This window comes from Tachypleus tridentatus, chromosome 2 (genome assembly GCF_004210375.1).
Source record: "Tachypleus tridentatus isolate NWPU-2018 chromosome 2, ASM421037v1, whole genome shotgun sequence".
NCBI classification, from domain to species: Eukaryota; Metazoa; Arthropoda; class Merostomata; order Xiphosura; family Limulidae; genus Tachypleus; species Tachypleus tridentatus.
The window spans coordinates 79,589,270-79,609,485 of NC_134826.1; the positions used below are offsets into that span (position 1 = coordinate 79,589,270).

The window sequence follows — 20,216 nt, forward strand, 5'->3', positions numbered from 1 at the left end:
TGAACATCAGTTTTACCAATTGGTTCTCTTGAAACATACTTTCATAACCTTGAGAGTGCCGACACTTAAGAACTTAGGTGTTTTACTGTGTCTCCATTATGAATGACCTACACTGCTTGTACAAGTGAAAACCAGCACGAATATTTTATGCTATAGATTCCACACTTTGACGGTAGTTGAGAAGTGTTGCACGTAGACTGTTGGCCCTGTATCCACTCTGTTGTGTTCGATGATGCCAAATAACCTGTGCACTTGAAACCATTACTGGCACTTGTCCTACTGAAATAAGGACTACCATTGTTTCCCTCTTAACATATGCAGACTTTATCGTTTGCAAACGATATGGACATTGACTTGAATGCCTATCCTTAAAGAAAGTGGTTTTCAGGTCACTTCGAATGTCCTCTTTTAAGGAAGATCTATTGTATTTGTATTTCTGCCCTTTTTTAAATTCTGGTAACTTGGCTGTTTCTTGTTGCTTGTATTTTCTATACAAGCAAAGAATCGGATTAAGTACAGTTTTGGTTTTTGGAACCCCAAGACCTAACAGGTGGACAGAAATTTCATACCAGAGACCTCAGGGTCGACGATAGGAAGTGTTGTTTTCTGCGACTGATGGGTTTTATGTACCCACTACAATAAAAATATTAAATAATCAATTAAGTCAACACATAGACACTTGATATTAATAATTACATTGCTAAAGTATGTCAGTTGCATTAATTTTAAAAGTTTAAAAGTAAAACAAGCTTAAAATAAATTTTAATTCAGCTAATTTTTCCGTACTTGATTGGTTTTGTTTTTTAATTTCGCGCAAAGCTACACGAGGACTATCTGTACTATCCGTCCCTAACTTAGCAGTGTAAAACTAGAGGGAAGACAGCTAGTCATCACCACCCACCGCCAACTATTTTATTACCAACAAATATTGGGATTGACCGAAACATTGTAACCGCCACCACAGCTAAAAAGGCGAGAATGTTTGGTGTGAAGGGGATTCGAGCCAGCGACCTTCATATTACGAGTCGAGCGCCTTAACCACTTGGCCATGCCAGGCCTCTTTCAACACCGAAACGTCTCCCTAAAAGAAAGAGGTTTATCAACTAAATACCACTTAATATCTTGTTAGTAGAAACTAATTATGACAATGGTGTTGTAACCTAGAGTTTGATAAAGCCATAAAGCATGTTAACTGATAACTGATGATCAAAAAATTCTGTCTGTCACGAAGTATATCAAAATTATCACTGATAAGTTTCAGAATACATTTTTTTTTACTGTTGACGTGTTCTGTCATATCAGTTGTGCCCCATCCTAACCCAATGTTGTACTCCAAAAGAAGAAAAACAAACAGAAAAATAAAGTAATGATTGAATGTTCTGAAATCCTTCAATGCGTATGAACCAATGTTACTTGGTATTTATTAATGGTACAACATTGTATTGGGCCAAGTACTTTCTGGTTATTGGTTCAGTACCAATGAAATTCTCCAAGTCACACGTTGTAGGTCTCGTACGCCAGAGGCTAATAGGCCTAGCCTTTTGAAGCAATTGGCAAGAACTGCAGTTACAATTTAAGCAAATGTTTTGGTTAATGAGATTTATGGCGTGACGGTAAATTGCTCTTCGTCTGTAAAGCTCATCAGTCATAATAGCCAGATGAAATTTTCCCATATCAAAGTGTTTCCCTTTTAGGATATTTCATCAGATAAGAACAAATAACCTGAGATGCAATGGTTCCCTAAGATGCAAAGCAAGACGATTAGGGCTGTATAGAATTTCCACGACAATATTACCTGCATACGGTGGTATCTTAAAACTGAGTAACATTTGTGACGCAAAAATGTACCATGGTAAGTTGCTTAACCCCAGTTGTTTTGACAAACATATCTAATAAGTCGGCAGTGTAACAGATTTACTGTTGGACTTTTATTCTTCTGCCTCCGCTTGTTTCTGAAAAATTTTATTTTTTGCACGTGACTTAATATTCTTGACTGTGTATTGCGCAAGTCCCGCCTGTACTCGAATTTGTAGAACTTCTTGAGTTTAAAATCGACAATATTCTAGCGCATTTTCTTAAACAAATAAGTGTCTAAAACTACAAAAATTGACCTGGAACGTGTATAGATTTCGAACATTACAAATCGTTCAACTTCAGGGAATTGCTTTGTACGTTACTATTTCTATGAGGACATTAAAAATCTATTACTTTGTAGCAGAGAACAAAACAAGCGGTGGTCCAACACAGTACCACTGTAGTTGCTTTTCATATATCATTTTGGTTATGGGACAATCCACGTAATTTATATTAATCCTTTACAGGTTTCTGACATCCAACTCAATAGAATATATCTCTTATTGTTTATAGGCCCAGCATGGCCAGGCGCGTTAAGGCGTGCGACTCGTAATTCAAAAACAAACAAACTTATTGTTTATACTCTTATTTTTCTTACTCGAATGGGCAACCGTTGAAAAAAGTCAAAGACAATGGAATGCTTGTTATTCTAATGATTGTGCAAGTACCAAATAAAGCCCAGTTTCATTTTCCCATTTCTTACGTAACAATCTATCACATGAATATTAATATTGAATGTATGTTACTCAAGATGATGGAGGAAAATCTCATCCTCTAAATAAGTGTCTAATACTCGTGTTTTTAATAAGCATCTTTCAGACATTCCATAGTGCCACTTGGTGGGCTTTTAAGAACATAAAATTAATAAATAAAGTATTTTAATACTAGTAATACATTACTTTATAACAACAATTTTTTACATTTCTTTTATTGACATTTATTATTTAAATCAGTTGAAGTCTTGTAACCTTGTACTGTTAATAAAGGTTCGTGTTTCTGTGGAACACTCATGAAGTTTTATCCAATTAATGAGAAATAACAAATCTGGTGTTACAATGTCGTTTATTACTAGTAATAAAATGTCTGTTCTACCCAAATAAGGACTACAGAAATTAAATAATATAAAGCATTATAAAACAATTTACAACAAAAATATAAATGTGTATGTAAAAAGATTAATTATAACGTCACGACTGGCGTGTAGAACATCCTAAATTACACACGGAAGTTATGAACGAAGTTAAATTTCTTACTTAGACAATGAACCACTCTCTTGTGTTTTTATGATTTGTGGCATTTCGTATGTTGTTCTCTGCTGTTGGTGTAACATGTATATTATATTATTTATTAATGACTATAAAAAATATACAGATAATCCTGACTTAATGCATCAATCTCTAAAATAATTCCGTAGGTAAGCACGTAATCGTGTTCAAATGAAAGTGGTTGTTTAATTGTAACTTGACTAAAAGTTCTCAGTAAACTTTAATGCCTGAAGTAGAAGAAGACATAATCCAAACAATACCAATATTGTAATTATTCTATAGTAAATTAGAAGGTTCCTCATGTTATTTAGAAATTGTATCTCCTACTTAGCATCCTTGGTTCCAGTTCTTCTCAAGACAATTGACAGTAGAAAGCTGAATCCAATGGAGTAAGCAGTTATTTCTAATTTTTGTAAGAATGTGAACACGTTATTATTTTAATAATACCGTTTGTACAAAGAACTATCTGTGCTCTACCCACCACAGATGTTGAAGCCCGGTTTTTATTGTTGAAAGTCCGCAGATATACTGATAATACTGATAACATAGATATAAATTTTCACAAAATTTCATAGGATCAATAATCCAATGGCATTTGGCGAAAGTTGCTTTAAAAAACGTAAAAACAAATCTACATGAATATGATCTTAGCAAAACTTCATATTTTCTGTTATTTTATGCTTTGAATGTATTTCTTACGTTCATTGTCTTATACTGTTCTTTAAGACGTATGTTAGGATATTTTTCATTGATAGAACAATATGAAATGTTCTCGTGCAAAGACAAGTAATTATTTCTTAAAAGCGTACTGTACATAAAAAACAACAAAATTATTAAAAACTATTCTGTTGTCGATAGAATGTATTAAAGTATGAGAAATACTTTAATTCTCATACAATTAAAGTATGAGAAAGAAGTTACTTTAATTCTCGAAACTTTGTGTATTTTTGCACCTAGTAAAAGGATTGGGATTCAAAATACTTCACAAATTACTTTTCAGAACCAGAAAACTGTATTTGAACCAGTTTTCACGTTTCACCATTTATTTTAGTACTTTTCATCGAGAGTAAACTTGAATTAGGTGACTAACAAACACTTAAACAAACCAAGAGGCACAATCTGCCACTCATGCATTCACCTTTTACATGGTTGAAGCAAGACATTATACGTTTAATAAAATTAGGAATAATAGAAAATATGACCATAAAATTTAGTTTGAACCGAGATGAGAATTTGACAAGTCATATCTGTCCTACAGAATCTGGTATGTATGTTTTTATATTTATTTTCTCTAAGCCTTGGATGGTGTAGTGGTTAGGATGAAAAATATCTTACAATGTATGGCTAAATATACCTATGGACATTTTGACAAGAATATGACAAGCAACAAAGTTTAGTTATTTCTGCTGATTTTCTATCTCTGTCACTTTTATGTACAGGCCAGATTATCTGAAGTAGATGTCTTTGACGAAAAAAGAAAGAGGCAATTATTTAACTGGATACAAATGTGACAGTCAGTGTAATGAACATTCGTATATACGTTTGACTTGCTTTAATATATTATTTTAACAAGTCCACCCTTGTTGGCGCAGTTACTTTAGAACACAATTGACAAAACTAATTATTATTTCCGCTTTGTTCTTACAATACAGTGTGTAATAATTTCACTTTAAAAATCGCTACTATACGCTCTTTATAATTAAACACACAATCACGCAGTCTACATCTACCTTTCGAACTAAATTTTCGTCGCATATTGCTACCCCGATAGAGATAAGAACGTTTAACACAATACCAGATATTATGATACAACAATACTTAATTAAAACAAGATGAAAATCTTGGAAAGTTCCAGTAAGATGACGCAATAGCATAACAATTGCTACTTACTTGCTACTGAACTAAGAAACACGATTCGTAAACAGTCAAGTAAACAAATCTGTGATAAAACTATATAGTACGAGCGTTATTTTTCGAAGGATAAACTAACTCCTAACACTCACATTAAAGTTTAACCGAAGCAGTCCTGTATATCTAAACCTCATTGTTTTTTGTTTTGACTATTTGTTGAAACAAGTAATAAAAATTTTATAAACGTAAAATGATGTAGGGATGGCTGTGCCAAAAAGATTGCAAACATGAATATAAGGATAATACAACTATACACAGATCATCACTATACGATTTTCAATATTTTGTTTGTTTGTTTTTGAATTTCGCACAAAGCTACTCGAGGGCTAGCTGTCCCTAATTTAGTAGTGTAAGACTAGAGGGAAGGCAGCTAGTCATCACCACCCACCGCCAACTCTTGGGCTACTCTTTTACCAACGAATAGAGGGATTGACCGTCACATTATAACGCCTCCACGGTTGAAAGGGCGAGCATGTTTGGCGCGACGGGGATGCGAACTCGCCACCCTCAAATTACGAGTCGCACGCCTTAACACGCTTGGCCATGCCGGGCCTTCAATATTAACAATTAATACTACATTATAAGATGCAGGGTAAAAATGGTTACGAGGTTGGTCGAATTGACCAACTTCGCTATGAAAAGTCTGTAATAATCATATATATATATTGACTCATCTTTGCTTTCCTCGTACGCAATTTTTGCTCTTTAATGTTTAATCTTTACTTTGATGTCTACTCTGATATAACCAAGATATGATAAACAAACTGTATACCAAGAGTCACACAAATTTCAATTGCAGCAATATGACAAAAACGCGTGGTCTCTCAATGAGTAGACTTTAAGGCATTACTTTTTGATTGCAATTGCACTGATCTTGATTTAAAGAGAATTATACTATGAAATATCACTTTCGATTTTCTTTGAAATAATACATCCAGAAAATTTGTTTCTTTTACTCCTTCTTTTAGCAGGAGGGGTATTAATATCCCACTGATTTATTATTTTCATAGTGAATATAGTTAAGTTTTATAAAACTTAGAAAAATCTTGTTAAATCATTGCCGTCTAAGTACCATTCGTCTGTTTTTGAATTTCGCACAAAGGTACTCGAGGGCTATCTGCGCTAGACGTCCCTAATTTAGTTGTGTAAGACTAGAGGGAAGGCAGCTCGTCATCACTACCCACAGCCAACTCTTGGGCTACTCTTTTACCAACGAATAGAGGGATTGACCGTCACATTATAACGCCTTCACGGTTGAAAGGGCGAGCATGTTTGGCGCGACGAGGATGCGAACTCGCGACCCTCAGATTACGAGTCGCACTCCTTAACACGCCAGGCCGGGCCTACCATTTGTCAATAAAGTTGGAAGATACTTTTACTAAGTGGCATTCTTCTCTAGTTAATTTTAGACACTTGTTTCTTTCGAGGAGATGTAAGTGATTTGAACTTTTAATAGTTTATTTATAACTATTTATTATTTATTTATTATACAACTGTTGCAATGTAGATGTAATTATAGTTAGTGTGTGTATGCGCGTTTTCTTAAAGCAAAGCCACATTGGGCTATCTGCTAAGTCCAGTGAGGGGAATCGAACCTCTTATTTTAGCGTTCTAAACCCGTAGACTTGCCGCTGTATCATGGGAGACATTAAAGGTAGTATTGAGATTTTTGCGTGAAGTAAAAACAAAGGTGAATAAAGGTATTGTGTCTGTATTTTAATTAACTCTTCTTTGTAATCTATGCTCCAAATTAGCTTGATGTAAAGACTTGTTAGGTATAAAACTTCTTTGTGAAAAATACCGTTTTTGATTCTCCTAAACCATTTTCCTTTATACTTTTTGATTTGAGAGCCTTAATTTTATAAAAGTTGCATAACATCATAGAGTTTGTAAACCCTATGTGTAGAGGTGACCAAAGTATTCAATATGTGTAATACAAATATGCATGCTAAAATACTAACAATCGCAGTTTTATTTTAAAAGATGAGTGTCGCTCTCTCATTTGTTTTTTTACCCAACACACTCCAAAACAAGAAACCATCATTAAGATACCAAAACAAAATTCATCTTTCTTCTTCTTGTTCAGTCAAGATTACAACTTCTTTATCACTAACGTGTGTTTAAACCCAAATCCACTGTGTGTGTTCTTGGGCAGTGCACAATATCATTGCTTAGTTGTAATAACTAGTAGTAGTTTTTAAAAATTCTAGTTTAAACGTTAGCTGTTTAACAAAAATCTGGTGTTTCTTTCAAAAACTTAAATACAGGGTGAAAACGGAACTACCAGCCAATAACATGTGAACATTAGGTGACTGTGACACGTAGAATACTCAACGCTTTGTGCACAATACAATCGGTGTCTTCAGGGAGCCAACCCCTATATTAAGTATGAAGTGAAGGTGTCAAGAAAAACAGAGAGAAGAAATCAATCTATACAATATTAAATTATATTACACACTTATAGAATACACTAACTTTCAGTTTTTAGTTTTAATTTTGTCGTTTGGTCTAAAAACAGCTGATTTAGAACTTAATTTATTAAATTATCCTAATTAAAGAGAGCATGTGTGTGTGTGTGTGTGTGTGTGTTTTATAGCAAAGCCACACCGGGTTAGCTGCTGTGTCTCCTGGAGGGAATTGAGCTCTGGATATACAAGGCTAAAATCAAGACTGACTGCTGTCCCAGCGGGAGACTTAAAGAGCGTGATATTTCCTTAAGTAATTAGCATAAATAATGACGCTTGATACGGTTTTACCGATTGCATGCAGATGATGACAAGAAACTTTTAATCTAAATCCATGGCGTTAGTGTAAATGAGGATATCAACAATGTTTTAGAGAGGCAAGTTACCACCATGTATTTTAAAATCTGGTTGGTTCTATAAAGTGAAGATCTGTTCCAAATAACAAGGAAGCAATCCTAAAGCTAATGTTAGTTAATATCGAGTGTCACTTTCTTATTTCATATGGTTTGTTGGTGTGTAATGATAAAAAAAATCATGATATCTAATCAAAAACATCTTAGGTGTAAAAAACAAAAGGTGCTGCCAAAAAAAGGATTTAATGTGTAACGTAAAGGAATGAAATCAAAATTGGCAGCTAAACTGGTAGCTACATTTATAGTATTGATAAAAACTTTACAACAAATATTCAATCATTAGTTAGCTAAGGCTAGTATTATATTTACCCACCATCATACCAAAAGTTGAACAAAAACATCTTCACACACAACCTTTACACCTTTCTACAATACTCCATGTTCACGCGATCTCTCATATTCCTTAAGTCATGTAAATGCAGACTCCACGGGTGAGGTTTCTAGGGAAATTGATGGATATCCATCATTAATGTAATCTGCAATAAAACATCAGATGTGGTCTAAGAGTACAACAAGTGCTCAAAGATTTGAAACAGGCCCATAGTGAGATGTATTTTCCCTCAGTGATGTCGTAGCTCTTTCCTACAGACTTCATCACAGATGATTTTGAACAGTACCTGGATAACTAACGAAAATCCAGATACTGCATAGTCAACACTTCATTTGGTATTAGGATGCCCTGTCTGACTTTCGGCTATGATTTGTTTGTGTCACGTTAGATCTAACATACAAGTTTGTGTAGTGGACGTATCAATAATGAAAAATAGTCCCCCCCCCCCATGATGGATAAAACCTCTTGTTCTACATTAGTGTCTTCATATTTCTATCACAACTAGAGATTTTTCCTTTCCATTCTAAGTTCTGTAGTCTCGGGAAACTATCACTTCCACAAATACAACTCATTGAGATTTAAGAAATTTTAAACACTGTAGTTGCATTTCTGAAAATATTCTTGAAGACATTTAACTTCCAGATCTAATGTATGGTTTGCATAAGACCACACAAACAACATCCTGTTTCAGACATATTTCTTTTAGTATTGGATCTCAGACTTATAACTCAGCTAATTCCTTGTTCCAGTTATAAATTCCTTTACTTTCATGGAGTTTACTGCTGAAGATTCCTCTTCCTTTCCTACACAAACAAAAAACTTCTAATACTGCTAATGCTGATCAGTATTATTCACTTACATTGAACTCAAGGAAACAAATAAAATAATTACTCAATCTTGCCATTAAGGATAATCAGTTTGTCATGCTGTCTGTTTGGTCATATAGTTGAGTGTTGAAGACAATGGGATCATCGTCAAGACTAACTTTTGCAAACATATTTTTGTTGTTTTTGTTGCATTTTGAATTTCGTGCAAAGCTACTTCAAGGCTACCTGTGCTAGCCGTCCATAATTTAGCAGTGTAAATTAGAGGGAAGGCAGCTAGTCATCACCACCAACCCCCATCTCTTGGGCTACTCTTTTACCAACTAATAGTGGGATTAATCATCACATTATAACACCCCCATGGCTGAAAGGACGAGCATGTTTGGTGTGACGGGGAATTGAACCCACAACCCTTGGATTATGAGTCGAGTGCCTTAACCACCTGGCCATGCCAGGCTGCAAACATATTTCTCTATCATTATGAGAGATCTTGGCTAGACTCATTTTTTCTCCTTTGAACTTCTGAGTGCACATGAAAGTTCCTACATTATTTAAATTTAAGTACTTTAAACATTCAGTTTATTTCTAAAAATGAATCAAAGCATCTGTTCCTATTATGTCATTTTTCATACAGAATGCTTGCATAAAATCCAATGTCCCTTGTATTTTATCTAAACCTTGTTATATAAATTCCTTTCTTACAAAATTGAGCATATGCTGGATAAATATCACTGAAAACCTAGACTGGTCATTTCACTTAAAGGTAATCAGAGTTTAATACTAAATTTTTAAACTGAAAGAATAATTAAAACCTTTTTAATCAACATATAATGTTTAATTTAACCTTCACGATTTAACATGTATTCAGAGCTAAAAACCTTAATACTCAAGGTATTTTCCCAGCTTGTTTATACGTGATACTTATAATGCTACTTGCCTTGGCAAAATAATGTGCCAGTTACAGTTACGAACATGAGAACTCAGAGATATATCAAACAGAACTAGAAAAGAACTATCAAATCTTTCAGATTCTGCAATTTATACACACAGTGAATAATGCAATTGACCCACTTGGATTAATTTCAAAATCATCTAATTATGTTCTCTCAACTTAAGCATCTATAGTAACACAATTTCAATTAAATTTGTTCTAAATCACTTTAAACAATCTTTACAAAAAAAAAACTATAAAATTGGAACATAATATTGTATTCTAATATAAATAAAGAATTTGTAAGATGGGTGTGTGTATTCTGTTTTGTTTTTTAACTCCTTTTCATAAAGAGTTGGAACTTTATAATATTTTAAATATCTTATATTTTATCTCAGTTACATGTATATTCAGAACCATTACAGTATTAAATGTATCACTTGGCAGTTTATGACACATCAAATGTTTACGGTGTTATCATTTATTCATCCTCTGTAACATCATTTACAATTATAGGAAAACATATTTGATATTACAGAGACAAAAATAAGTAATCAATTAGTATAACAACTCACTTGGAGAAATAAAACATAAATTACTAAAGTTATTAAGTATATTTATACTGTGTACAGCTGATAAATTGTATTCTTTTTTCAGTAATGGTTCAGTTTATTAAAAGATAACTATGATGTACATTTTATATAAATTAAATCACCAATGTTAAACTGAAAAATCAGATTTCCTTCAGAGAAAATTTTAAACAACTACATTACTATACACAGTTTAAGAATAATACATTTATTACTAAAAACTTTATATAGAGTATCAAACTGTACGTTAACTGTAAGAAAATCTACTACTTTTAAGATACTGACAATTTTCAGATAAAGTTATCACTGCTTAAAAATGACTAAAGCTTTTCAGCATTTTATACACAGTCCTAAATTATCTCATGTGAATTTACAGTTAAGGATGGAAAATTAAGGTAATGGTTTTTTTATAAATTGAACTGTATAAAAATAAAAAAAATGAATTTTTGTCTAACAAAACTAGTATAGCAGATAACTGTTTTTAATAAATAATAGAATAATGTGAGCTATTGGTGTACTCTATATAACACTCATACTTTAATTTCCACATACATGGAATAATGATATGTCTATATGAAAATAATAGCCAATCATACATTTATCTAAATACTGAAATCTATGCATTTGTTTCTAATATATGAAAATAGCTTTCAAAGATACGGAAACACAACAAATCAGTTTGTTTCCTGTTGTGGCTCACTTTTCACTTTTTTTTTTTAGAAGGATCACATATGGCATACTTTTTCACTAATGTTCTTTGTAAGTATTTTATCTTGCAGTTTTAAATGTCACACACAGGTATAAAGAAATTCTTCTTTTTTAACAACTTTTGATAAATAATTTCACTCCAGCAAAAAAGTAAGTATATATATATAAATACATACATTCACATTTTTATATTACTTGTTTTAATATTCCATTGTTAAGATAATTTGAAGCATGTATTATCATCAAGCAAACTACTCACAGATATCAGCATTAAAAATCAGACCAATAATTAATAAAACTAAATTAATATACTAGTATAACTTGAAATATATAAGGTAATTAAACAGAAACTTGTAATCATTTGAATGCGCACCAGTCAGAAATCCTCACTGTTAGCAATATTTTGAGTAAAATTGTGAATGCATCACTGAAGTTGCTGGCTTAGTTTATCCCAGTCACTTTCTAACTGTATTAAGATCAATGTACATCTAATTTCACATGAAAAAAATTAAATATAGTAACAGATCTATTATTATTTGACCAATTGTTAGTAGATTCACTAATACGTCATTAAATGAATTTACTTTTCTTAAACCTGAAAGTGGTGCATTAATTACAACCAGTCCAGCTCTAAGTAACAAACTTAATCAGAATTGACAAGTCTTTTTAGAAATTTACTCATGTATTGTCCTATGTATACAGATCAATTCTTTACTATATAGTACTATAATTAAGTATTTTGAAAGCAGTGTACTAACAGAATGTTTATACAAGATAACTATATACCACTTCACTTAACATAATGCATCAAATTCAATAACTATTTTATACAAAACATATCACTAGTTCTTTTCTACATTACATAAATATCTGTACTAAATATATCTGTAAACATATGCACTGCATACAAGAGAATAACCATATTTAACAAACCGATACTGTTTTGTGACTTAAAATTATCAACAACACATTACGACTTAAACATTGTAAATGCTGATTTTATGTTAATACTTAGTGCACCTAGTTAAATATTTCTCTTCGAAAACTGCCAATAATGGGCCAACCTGTAAACATAAATTCAGTATGAGTAATGTAGAGCATAGAATAAAATAAATAATTTTTGTCACTGCATTGCATCTTGTAAATAAACAATACACATACTTAAAGTAATAAAAAAAATTAGTCTGAAATTACGTGTTTTTTTTAAATTCACCAATAAGAATGATATTTCAAAATGACTTTTAGATCACATTTCAGTCAGAGAAAAAAGGTTCATCAGAAAAATCTCAGTCAGACACTACTTATTATTATTTGAAGTCTCAACTAAAATATCAAATACACTGTAGAACCAATGGCTTATCCTTGGATGGATGTATTGTGTAGATGTTAGAATTACAATTATAATGAATTGGTTCATTGCTTAAGACTGGAATACCTTAAGAGTTTACAAGTTCCTATATTAGGCCACTTCATTAAGTGAATTTATCATCTTTTCAAATTTACACACATAATACAGGGCTATTTTATAGATGGTCTTCTTAAGCATAAAGCTACACTTTGTCCACAGTGGATATTGAAAAATATTTTAAAACAAGAATTATGTTCATACCAGTAAAAGACAATTTCTTGTTAAGCACACTTTTTACTACATTAAAACTAAAGTACTGGATGTCATATGAATTAATGATAATGATGCATTGATTTATTCATGAATTGGGAGGAAATAATTCGTATCTATCCTTTTAAACTATCTTACCAGTAAACACTTCCTTTCAAATACACAAATGAAACATTTAAACATATTCTTCACATTACAACTAAGTCTTTGATGTGGAAACATTAGGAGTTCAAAAGCATTCAGCATTTCATAAAAAGGAACACTAATTTTATTTATTTCAAAGAAGTAAAAGTTGAATCCTGATGTAAATTTGTGAACAAATCTCATTAATTGATGGCACTTCAAGCAAAATTACATGGTTAATGGTAATTTCTTCAGTCATCAGCTGTAGAACATTTGTGATGCTGACTATAATATGTGGTTCCTGTTCTGAGAGGTAGTTCAGTTACTTAAGAAAATCATGTCCAATTGTCAGCATCTGAAAAAAAGTCTGTGTGTGTGTGTGTGTGTGTGTAACTTTTCATGTCATGTGGGCTTTTGTCAAAAACAATCCCAAAAGCCTGAAAAAAATAGTTAGTTGTGATCTTCTCAGTAACATTCAAATCCTAATATAAATTGATATATATCTTGGTGTAATGTTTGGTGAGCTTCTTATATCATCCCAGCAGTGCACACTAACAAAAAGGCAAGTAAGATTTTAGGATGTATCTATAGAATATGCAAGTCTAAATAGGTTATAATTTCATTGTACAGGTTACTGGTTAGGCTACATTTGGGATATTTTGTTCAGTGTTGGGCACCTTACTTAAGAAAGGACACTGAATTCTTGGAAATGGTTCATAAAAGTGCTTCTTTTCAGATAATACTTAGGATAAAAAGGTTGTCATGTGAGAATAGGCTAAGATCTGAGAAATGTTTTTCTCTTAAAAAATGAAAAGCTGAAGAGGATCTGATTGAGGTATTTAAGATTATTAAAGTGAATTGACAGTTACAATCTTTATATTTCATACTTAATGGGGAGAATGGTTAGGAATAGAGGACACAAACATAAATTTTAGCAGGGTAGGAGTAATCTTTTAATACTGTTTCTCTAATAGGGTTGTTGATTTATGGAATGGGTTGTCTTGAGATGTAGATACAGTAAATATAAGGGAGTTTAATTAAAGGCTTGTTAAATATTTGAATGATAAAGTCTGGCTCTGAGTTGTTTTTTCAACAAGTACCCTGTTGTTCTTAAATTTTATGTTATGCTATACAGTTTATACATCAAACATGGTTATTCTTTGAGTTAGGATATAAATCTATTCAATTCAATATTCATTGTATTGAACTGTTTTTATGTACAATTTTAAGCATACTTATAATATCTTTTAATAAAATATTACAAATAAATGTATCCTCACTCGGTCTAATATAGACTACTGTAAAGAGAGAATAATGGTGAAATAGGTAACATTTTGTCATCAGCACTTAAATTTTTCTATTCGTCTTTCAAGCAATCATTTCAAATACTAAACATGAGAATGATTTAGTTAAGTTGTATCAATGAAAATATAAATGGATAGTTTTGGTTTTGGCTAAATCTGAGAAGTTAAACAGTAAAGTAATAAACTGAAAAAGTGTGAACTGCATAATATTTAAGAGATACGGCAACTGAAAGACCTATTGTAATATAAAATATAATGTGGTCTTTTTAAGCTGTACTATGATAATTTATAAATGCTGGTAAGATATTAGAATTACAATATTTGTGCCATGCTAATGAAAAATGTCCTCCACTGTGACCACAATAAAAGGTTTAAATAAATTATAATAGTTATTTTTCATTTAATGTTTCTGTGAACCAGAAGACTTGAACTGTGAACTTGTTATTTTAGGATAAAATATAATGGAAAAAAATGCACTGGACAAAAGTAAATGAATAACAATGAATATTTTTTGCATTTTTAGAATTAAAATGAATTTAAACATGTGCTTACCTATAAAACACTAATATTCTTTTCCTGTTGAATAACCTTCATGCTGGCAACAGTCAACTTCAAATTTTAATGTTTTCAGCATACTAAAGAGCATATATTATAAGAACATACATCAGCTCTGCCCTCTTGCCACAAAAGCCAGGTTTCTTTGCTTGCTGTTGCAACCATATGATATATTCCTCCCAGTTATGGAAGTGTGTGTGAATTTATTTGAGTTAAGCATCTGTTTGAAATTCATTTGAATTTTTTTAAATGTAAAATCCAATCACACAGAATTACCTGAAATCCTAAAATCCAGAAAACCCACACTGAAATGAAAATGGTAACTGATGAATATTACTAGGAATTCTGCTTACCAAAAAGTAAAGCTCTTAAGTGTAAGTAAAATAATTTCGAGAACATGAAGGGTTCTGGTAGTTTCTGTGATGGATGTAAGAAACTTGTAGTTATACTTATTTTCTGTCAGTATTTATAGTTGGTTTACCTAATAAATTGACATTCTGAAACCCTTATAAGAGAGAAAAATAAAATCTAAAATAAATTTCAAAGCAGAGGCACCATGTGAAACTCACAGAAGTTTAACCTGAATATTTATTTAAATATTTCATTTTTAGATTAAGACATCAAAATGTACATAACATCAACATTTTAATTATAAACTACATTTTGATGCCAAATCTATTGCCATATGTTGATAACAAAGTTATTAAGTTTTGAATGATCAAACACACATGCACATAGAGTTAAAGGTCTCAAGGACAAGAAGAAAAAAAGAATCTTGATGTGGTAAACTGCTGACCCAAACAAAACTGTAGGAACAGAAGAGTAACGAAAGAAACAAGTCTGAAGTCAGAGTTAACTGAAAAAAAAAAGTCCCATTGGAAGTGTTACCTGCAAGTGCACACCAAATGAATGACAACAAAGTGATACCATTGATCCCAAAGCAGAAAGTATGTATTTGATACTAAGTGCACAAGATCCAAGGCTCTCAATGCCACAGGAGAGGCTGTTTCTTAAACTGTGTTCATAAAAAAAACATAAACGAAGAGACACATACCAAGTACTTTGGGCTTGTACTAAAGGACTTGGAATTTCAGCAGTCCATGCAAGAAATACTGACAGCTAAGTGAGCAAATAGACGTGTGCAAGAGAGGGAATGGACAAAAAGGTAAAAGTTAATGGCTTATGTAAAATAGAAGTCAATGTTACAAAGTTATGTGAATGGAGAAGGTTACCAAAACTAGTTTCTCCAGAAAAATGGATTTAGAGTTCAATGGAAGGGCAGTGAACAAATAAATAATGTCTGATGGCAAAAGATGATGATTGGATAATAGATGAACAGAGATATAAAGAAAACTCTCTTCCATATCTCACCGTCATTATCCAAGGCAATGACAAAGATATTTCTGCACAAACTCATGTTTTTCACAAGAAAATGATGGCTTCATGAAAAGATGAGCCAGGTCAGGTCTCCAATCTCTTGGTTTCTTGTGAACCACAAAGGGATGAGAATAGAAACATGAAGAAGTATGATAAATTATTTTGATTTTTTTCTTTTCTAAGAGATTTGAGACTTCCTGATTTTGCATGTGTCAGCAATTGAGTTGGAAGGAAAAGATAAAAGACCAGACTAAAGGGTCCTACAGAAAAATCAGTGTCCCAAAAATCTAGATGAAAAATATGCCTGGAACAGAAGACAGTCATTGACTGGGTAAGGAAGACCCCACTTGCTTATGTCCACTCAATATGGTCCAAAGAAATGAGTAGGCATAGCCAATATTTACTGAGAATCTGACAAGAGAGTCAAGACCAATAGAACCAACATTATCAAATACTCTCAAGAGAATAACTACCAATAGGAGGTTCAAATAATAAAATCCCAATTGGCTACTTCAGGTGTACTTCCCTTGAAATAAGGACTAGTGCTGGTGAAAATCCTGCAAATAATGATCCAAAATAACATAACCACCACACATCTGTAAAAAACAGAAGAGAAGGAAGCTTGCAAGATAAACATACGTTCCCAATTAAAATAATCAGAAAAACAAGAGTAGCTGACATTTTTAATTACTCCACAAAAGATATCCTCAAAACGAGACCAGTTCACAGAGTGAAAGATTGCCAATGAGACAGAGAAAATGATCACATCTAAATAAATGATTCAATGGTCAAAAACTTTATATGCAAGATAAGTAGAGGAAGATAATCCTTGCTAAAAGACTATTAAGATAGAGCTAATTTTTAATGCTTCACTAATTACCCAAAAATCAAAAGAGGGAAATTATAAGTAATCAAATATTTAATTGTTGAACATAACATCAAAAATATAAGAGACAGAGAACAGTATTAGTTTCAGATTTTAAAAAAAGACTGTACCCTAGAAAATAAGAAATGAGGCCAACAAAAGCTTCTTCCTAATTGAGGCTGGTTGACAAATCTTGTTGTTGAAAGCACAATGAAAGTAAATAAGAGATTTTCTTCAAAATCCTCATCTTCATGATAAAAATGTAAATGTTTTACAATTAAACATTCACACACACGACATCCGTCAAGGACAATGGCAGACAAAAAATGTAAATAAATAACAGCATGATAACATTGATCACCGAGTATTGAAAATAAAACCACAAGATCTCACTTCACACCAAAAGGGATCTACATGAGGAAGACATTTAAACAAGTTGTAACATTTCCAATATTTGTAGAAATATTAACAGCAGTAGAGAAAATTAACTTCATACTAAGTGAATGTAACAGCATGATTTTTTAATATGCATTTTCCTTAAGCTCATCCGGTAAGTTACATGGAGGGTGGATGATTCTGGGTAAGTTAATAAATGCTCTACACTGAATCAAGGAGATAAACAATCTAGTCAAATGACAGTTGACAGCATGAAAACAATTCAACAAGACTTAGTATTTTAGGGCTAAGTCTACCTGTCTGGAATTTGTGTTCTCCAGTACAATAGCATAAAAACAACACAGACTAAATATCTTATAACTGATTGTGACTAGTTAAGTGACAGTACATCAAACATTATAACAAGGAGAAATTCATAATTTGTGTCATGTCTTTACTTAAAAAATCCAAATACAATTTAGCTACTTATTATTGATTGTGATTTAGAAGCATATAATAACATTTGAACCACAAATTTGTTGCATCAACAAAGCTTTTTGCTTAGTATCAGAAGTCATCAAGTTAGCTAAGTTAAGAACATCTAACACCTCAACTACAATGCTATTTACATCCATTATTTATCATACACCAAGTATTGTGGTATATAACATCTAAGTTGACAAAGCATGATGTGACGATTGATAATAAACAGTAGGTGTAATATTACATTGTAATAACACTGGTAATCATTTCAATCATACTATACAGACATTATACAGGTTAGTATAAAAATATATCATATGTATGGAATGCCATTGCAGATTAGGTTTTCTGCTCATATTGCAACACCTAAAACCTCAGTTGTATTAATGTATATGTATCAGTCAATCTCCTATTAACAAGGGTTTTCAATCAATACTAGAGCTCATCAGGTCAGCTGCATTTACAACACCTAAAGCCTCAGACTGAAATACTATATTTACATCAGTCACCACAAATACTTCAAACTCTATTTGCAGGAGTCAAAATAACTCAAACAAATAGTGTATTAACAAATGTTCACGCATATTAGAAGTTCAACCAACCAGCTGGTTTGGAAGAAAAATGACAACATTTAAAAAAATGAAAAAAAAATAAGTGAGGAAAGTATACGCATGAATGCTTAAGGTGTTCTACATAAGCACGTGCACACATGCAGCTGCAACAGGGCATGGAAATTAACACACTTTAATTGCACAAACAATACTTTCTTATAAAACATTAACATGATGTGCAATGATAGAAAATATGTGAAAAAAAAACCCAAAACTAATATATTAATAACAAAAAAAAGGTACAGCATCTAAAACCATACTGTACCTGAATATTATGCTAGTTTTTCTACAAACATGGAAGGGAATTTTCCTTCCTTCCCTGCTGGATCTTGGACTAGTTTTCCCTGCCACCAATTAGAATTGATTATTCTAGTAAGAATAATTCTTTCTCCCTCAGAAAATGTCAGTTCATCACTGTTTTCACCTTGAAACCGATACTTTGCAACATATAATGGTGATGCAGCTTGATTCTGTTTAAAAATAATTTTTACTTGAGCAATGAGAATAGCTTTTTAACATTAGTTATAGAGTAGCTTTTCAAAAATAAATACAAAGTATACAAAACTAAAGAGCTACTTCAAAAAAATCACATTTTCTTAAGATACCCATCAGCTATCAAAATCAAAGAAACTCCACCCATTCACCACTATCATGTAAAAACACACTGAAATATAAACTTTACATAAATTGGCATGTTTATTAATGCTTCATATTTCCTCAAAATAAATTTATCTCAAAACAATTTCTGATTACTTTAAACAAAGTTAATAAACCACTTGCTTTAATCCCATTAATTTTGTTTTCATTCCATATAGAAAATTAACTTATGAAGATTTTGGAAAAAACATCTTACTTGTAAGTTAATCACAAAACACACAAGTAATCTTTATTTTATAAATGATGTAAATTTATGATATACTAACTTCTGTCTCTTCTGTAGGCTTATGGACAAAAGATGCTGGAAAGTATCCTTTCTGGCCACAACATTCACCATACAACCAATCTTTGTTGATGCGAGCTATAACATTGATCCTATCACCCTCCTATAAAGGAAAACAGGAAACACAAAGAGAGAAACATAATTATCGGGCAACATTAATACATTTCAAGCAATTCTGTGTTAGAAGTAGGAAGACAGAAATAACAAATGGAAATTTATAAACATATCAAAATCACTATCAAGTCGTTGTTAATTTAGTGTTCAATGTTACTAACTAACACCACCATACCAGTTTTCTAAATATATTCAAGATCATTCCAGTTATTCTATGTTCATTATGTGACTATAATATTTACAAATAACATTTCAAATTGAAAATGTGTTATAAAAGTATTACAAAAAGAAAGAGCAGAAATTATACATTTTTGTACATAGTAACTTATGCTTGAAACATAATAATAATATTTTAGAAGTTAAATGATGGTTAAAGGTGACTTCCTCTTATATACACCTATTTGTCATATAAAGCTATAAATAATCTTCTCTTTGCTATTTCAATCAGTAGTGAGATGATATATGACTATACCATTTTATTCACAGCATCTGAAAGCAGTTATGTGATACCAATGCTACCTGTTGGAAAGTTTTGTGTCTTTGATGACCACATTTTCTC

At 31.9% G+C, this 20,216-nt stretch overlaps 1 protein-coding gene across 4 annotated transcripts in view; it reads right to left on the reverse strand.

Moving 5' to 3' along the window:
* Positions 1–10,459: 10,459 nt before the first annotated feature.
* Positions 10,460–20,216, reverse strand: part of LOC143244318 (uncharacterized) — a 134,312-nt gene continuing 124,555 nt past the window's right edge. For all 4 annotated transcript variants that reach the window (XM_076488759.1, XM_076488760.1, XM_076488758.1 and 1 more), the window contains exons 12-14: positions 19,527–19,646; positions 18,869–19,073; positions 10,460–12,356 (exon numbers count right to left, since the gene is read on the reverse strand). In XM_076488759.1, coding sequence (XP_076344874.1) covers positions 18,876–19,073; positions 19,527–19,646 — 318 coding nt within the window. In that variant the 3' untranslated portion in view covers positions 10,460–12,356; positions 18,869–18,875. The remainder of the gene's footprint in view (positions 12,357–18,868; positions 19,074–19,526; positions 19,647–20,216) is intronic.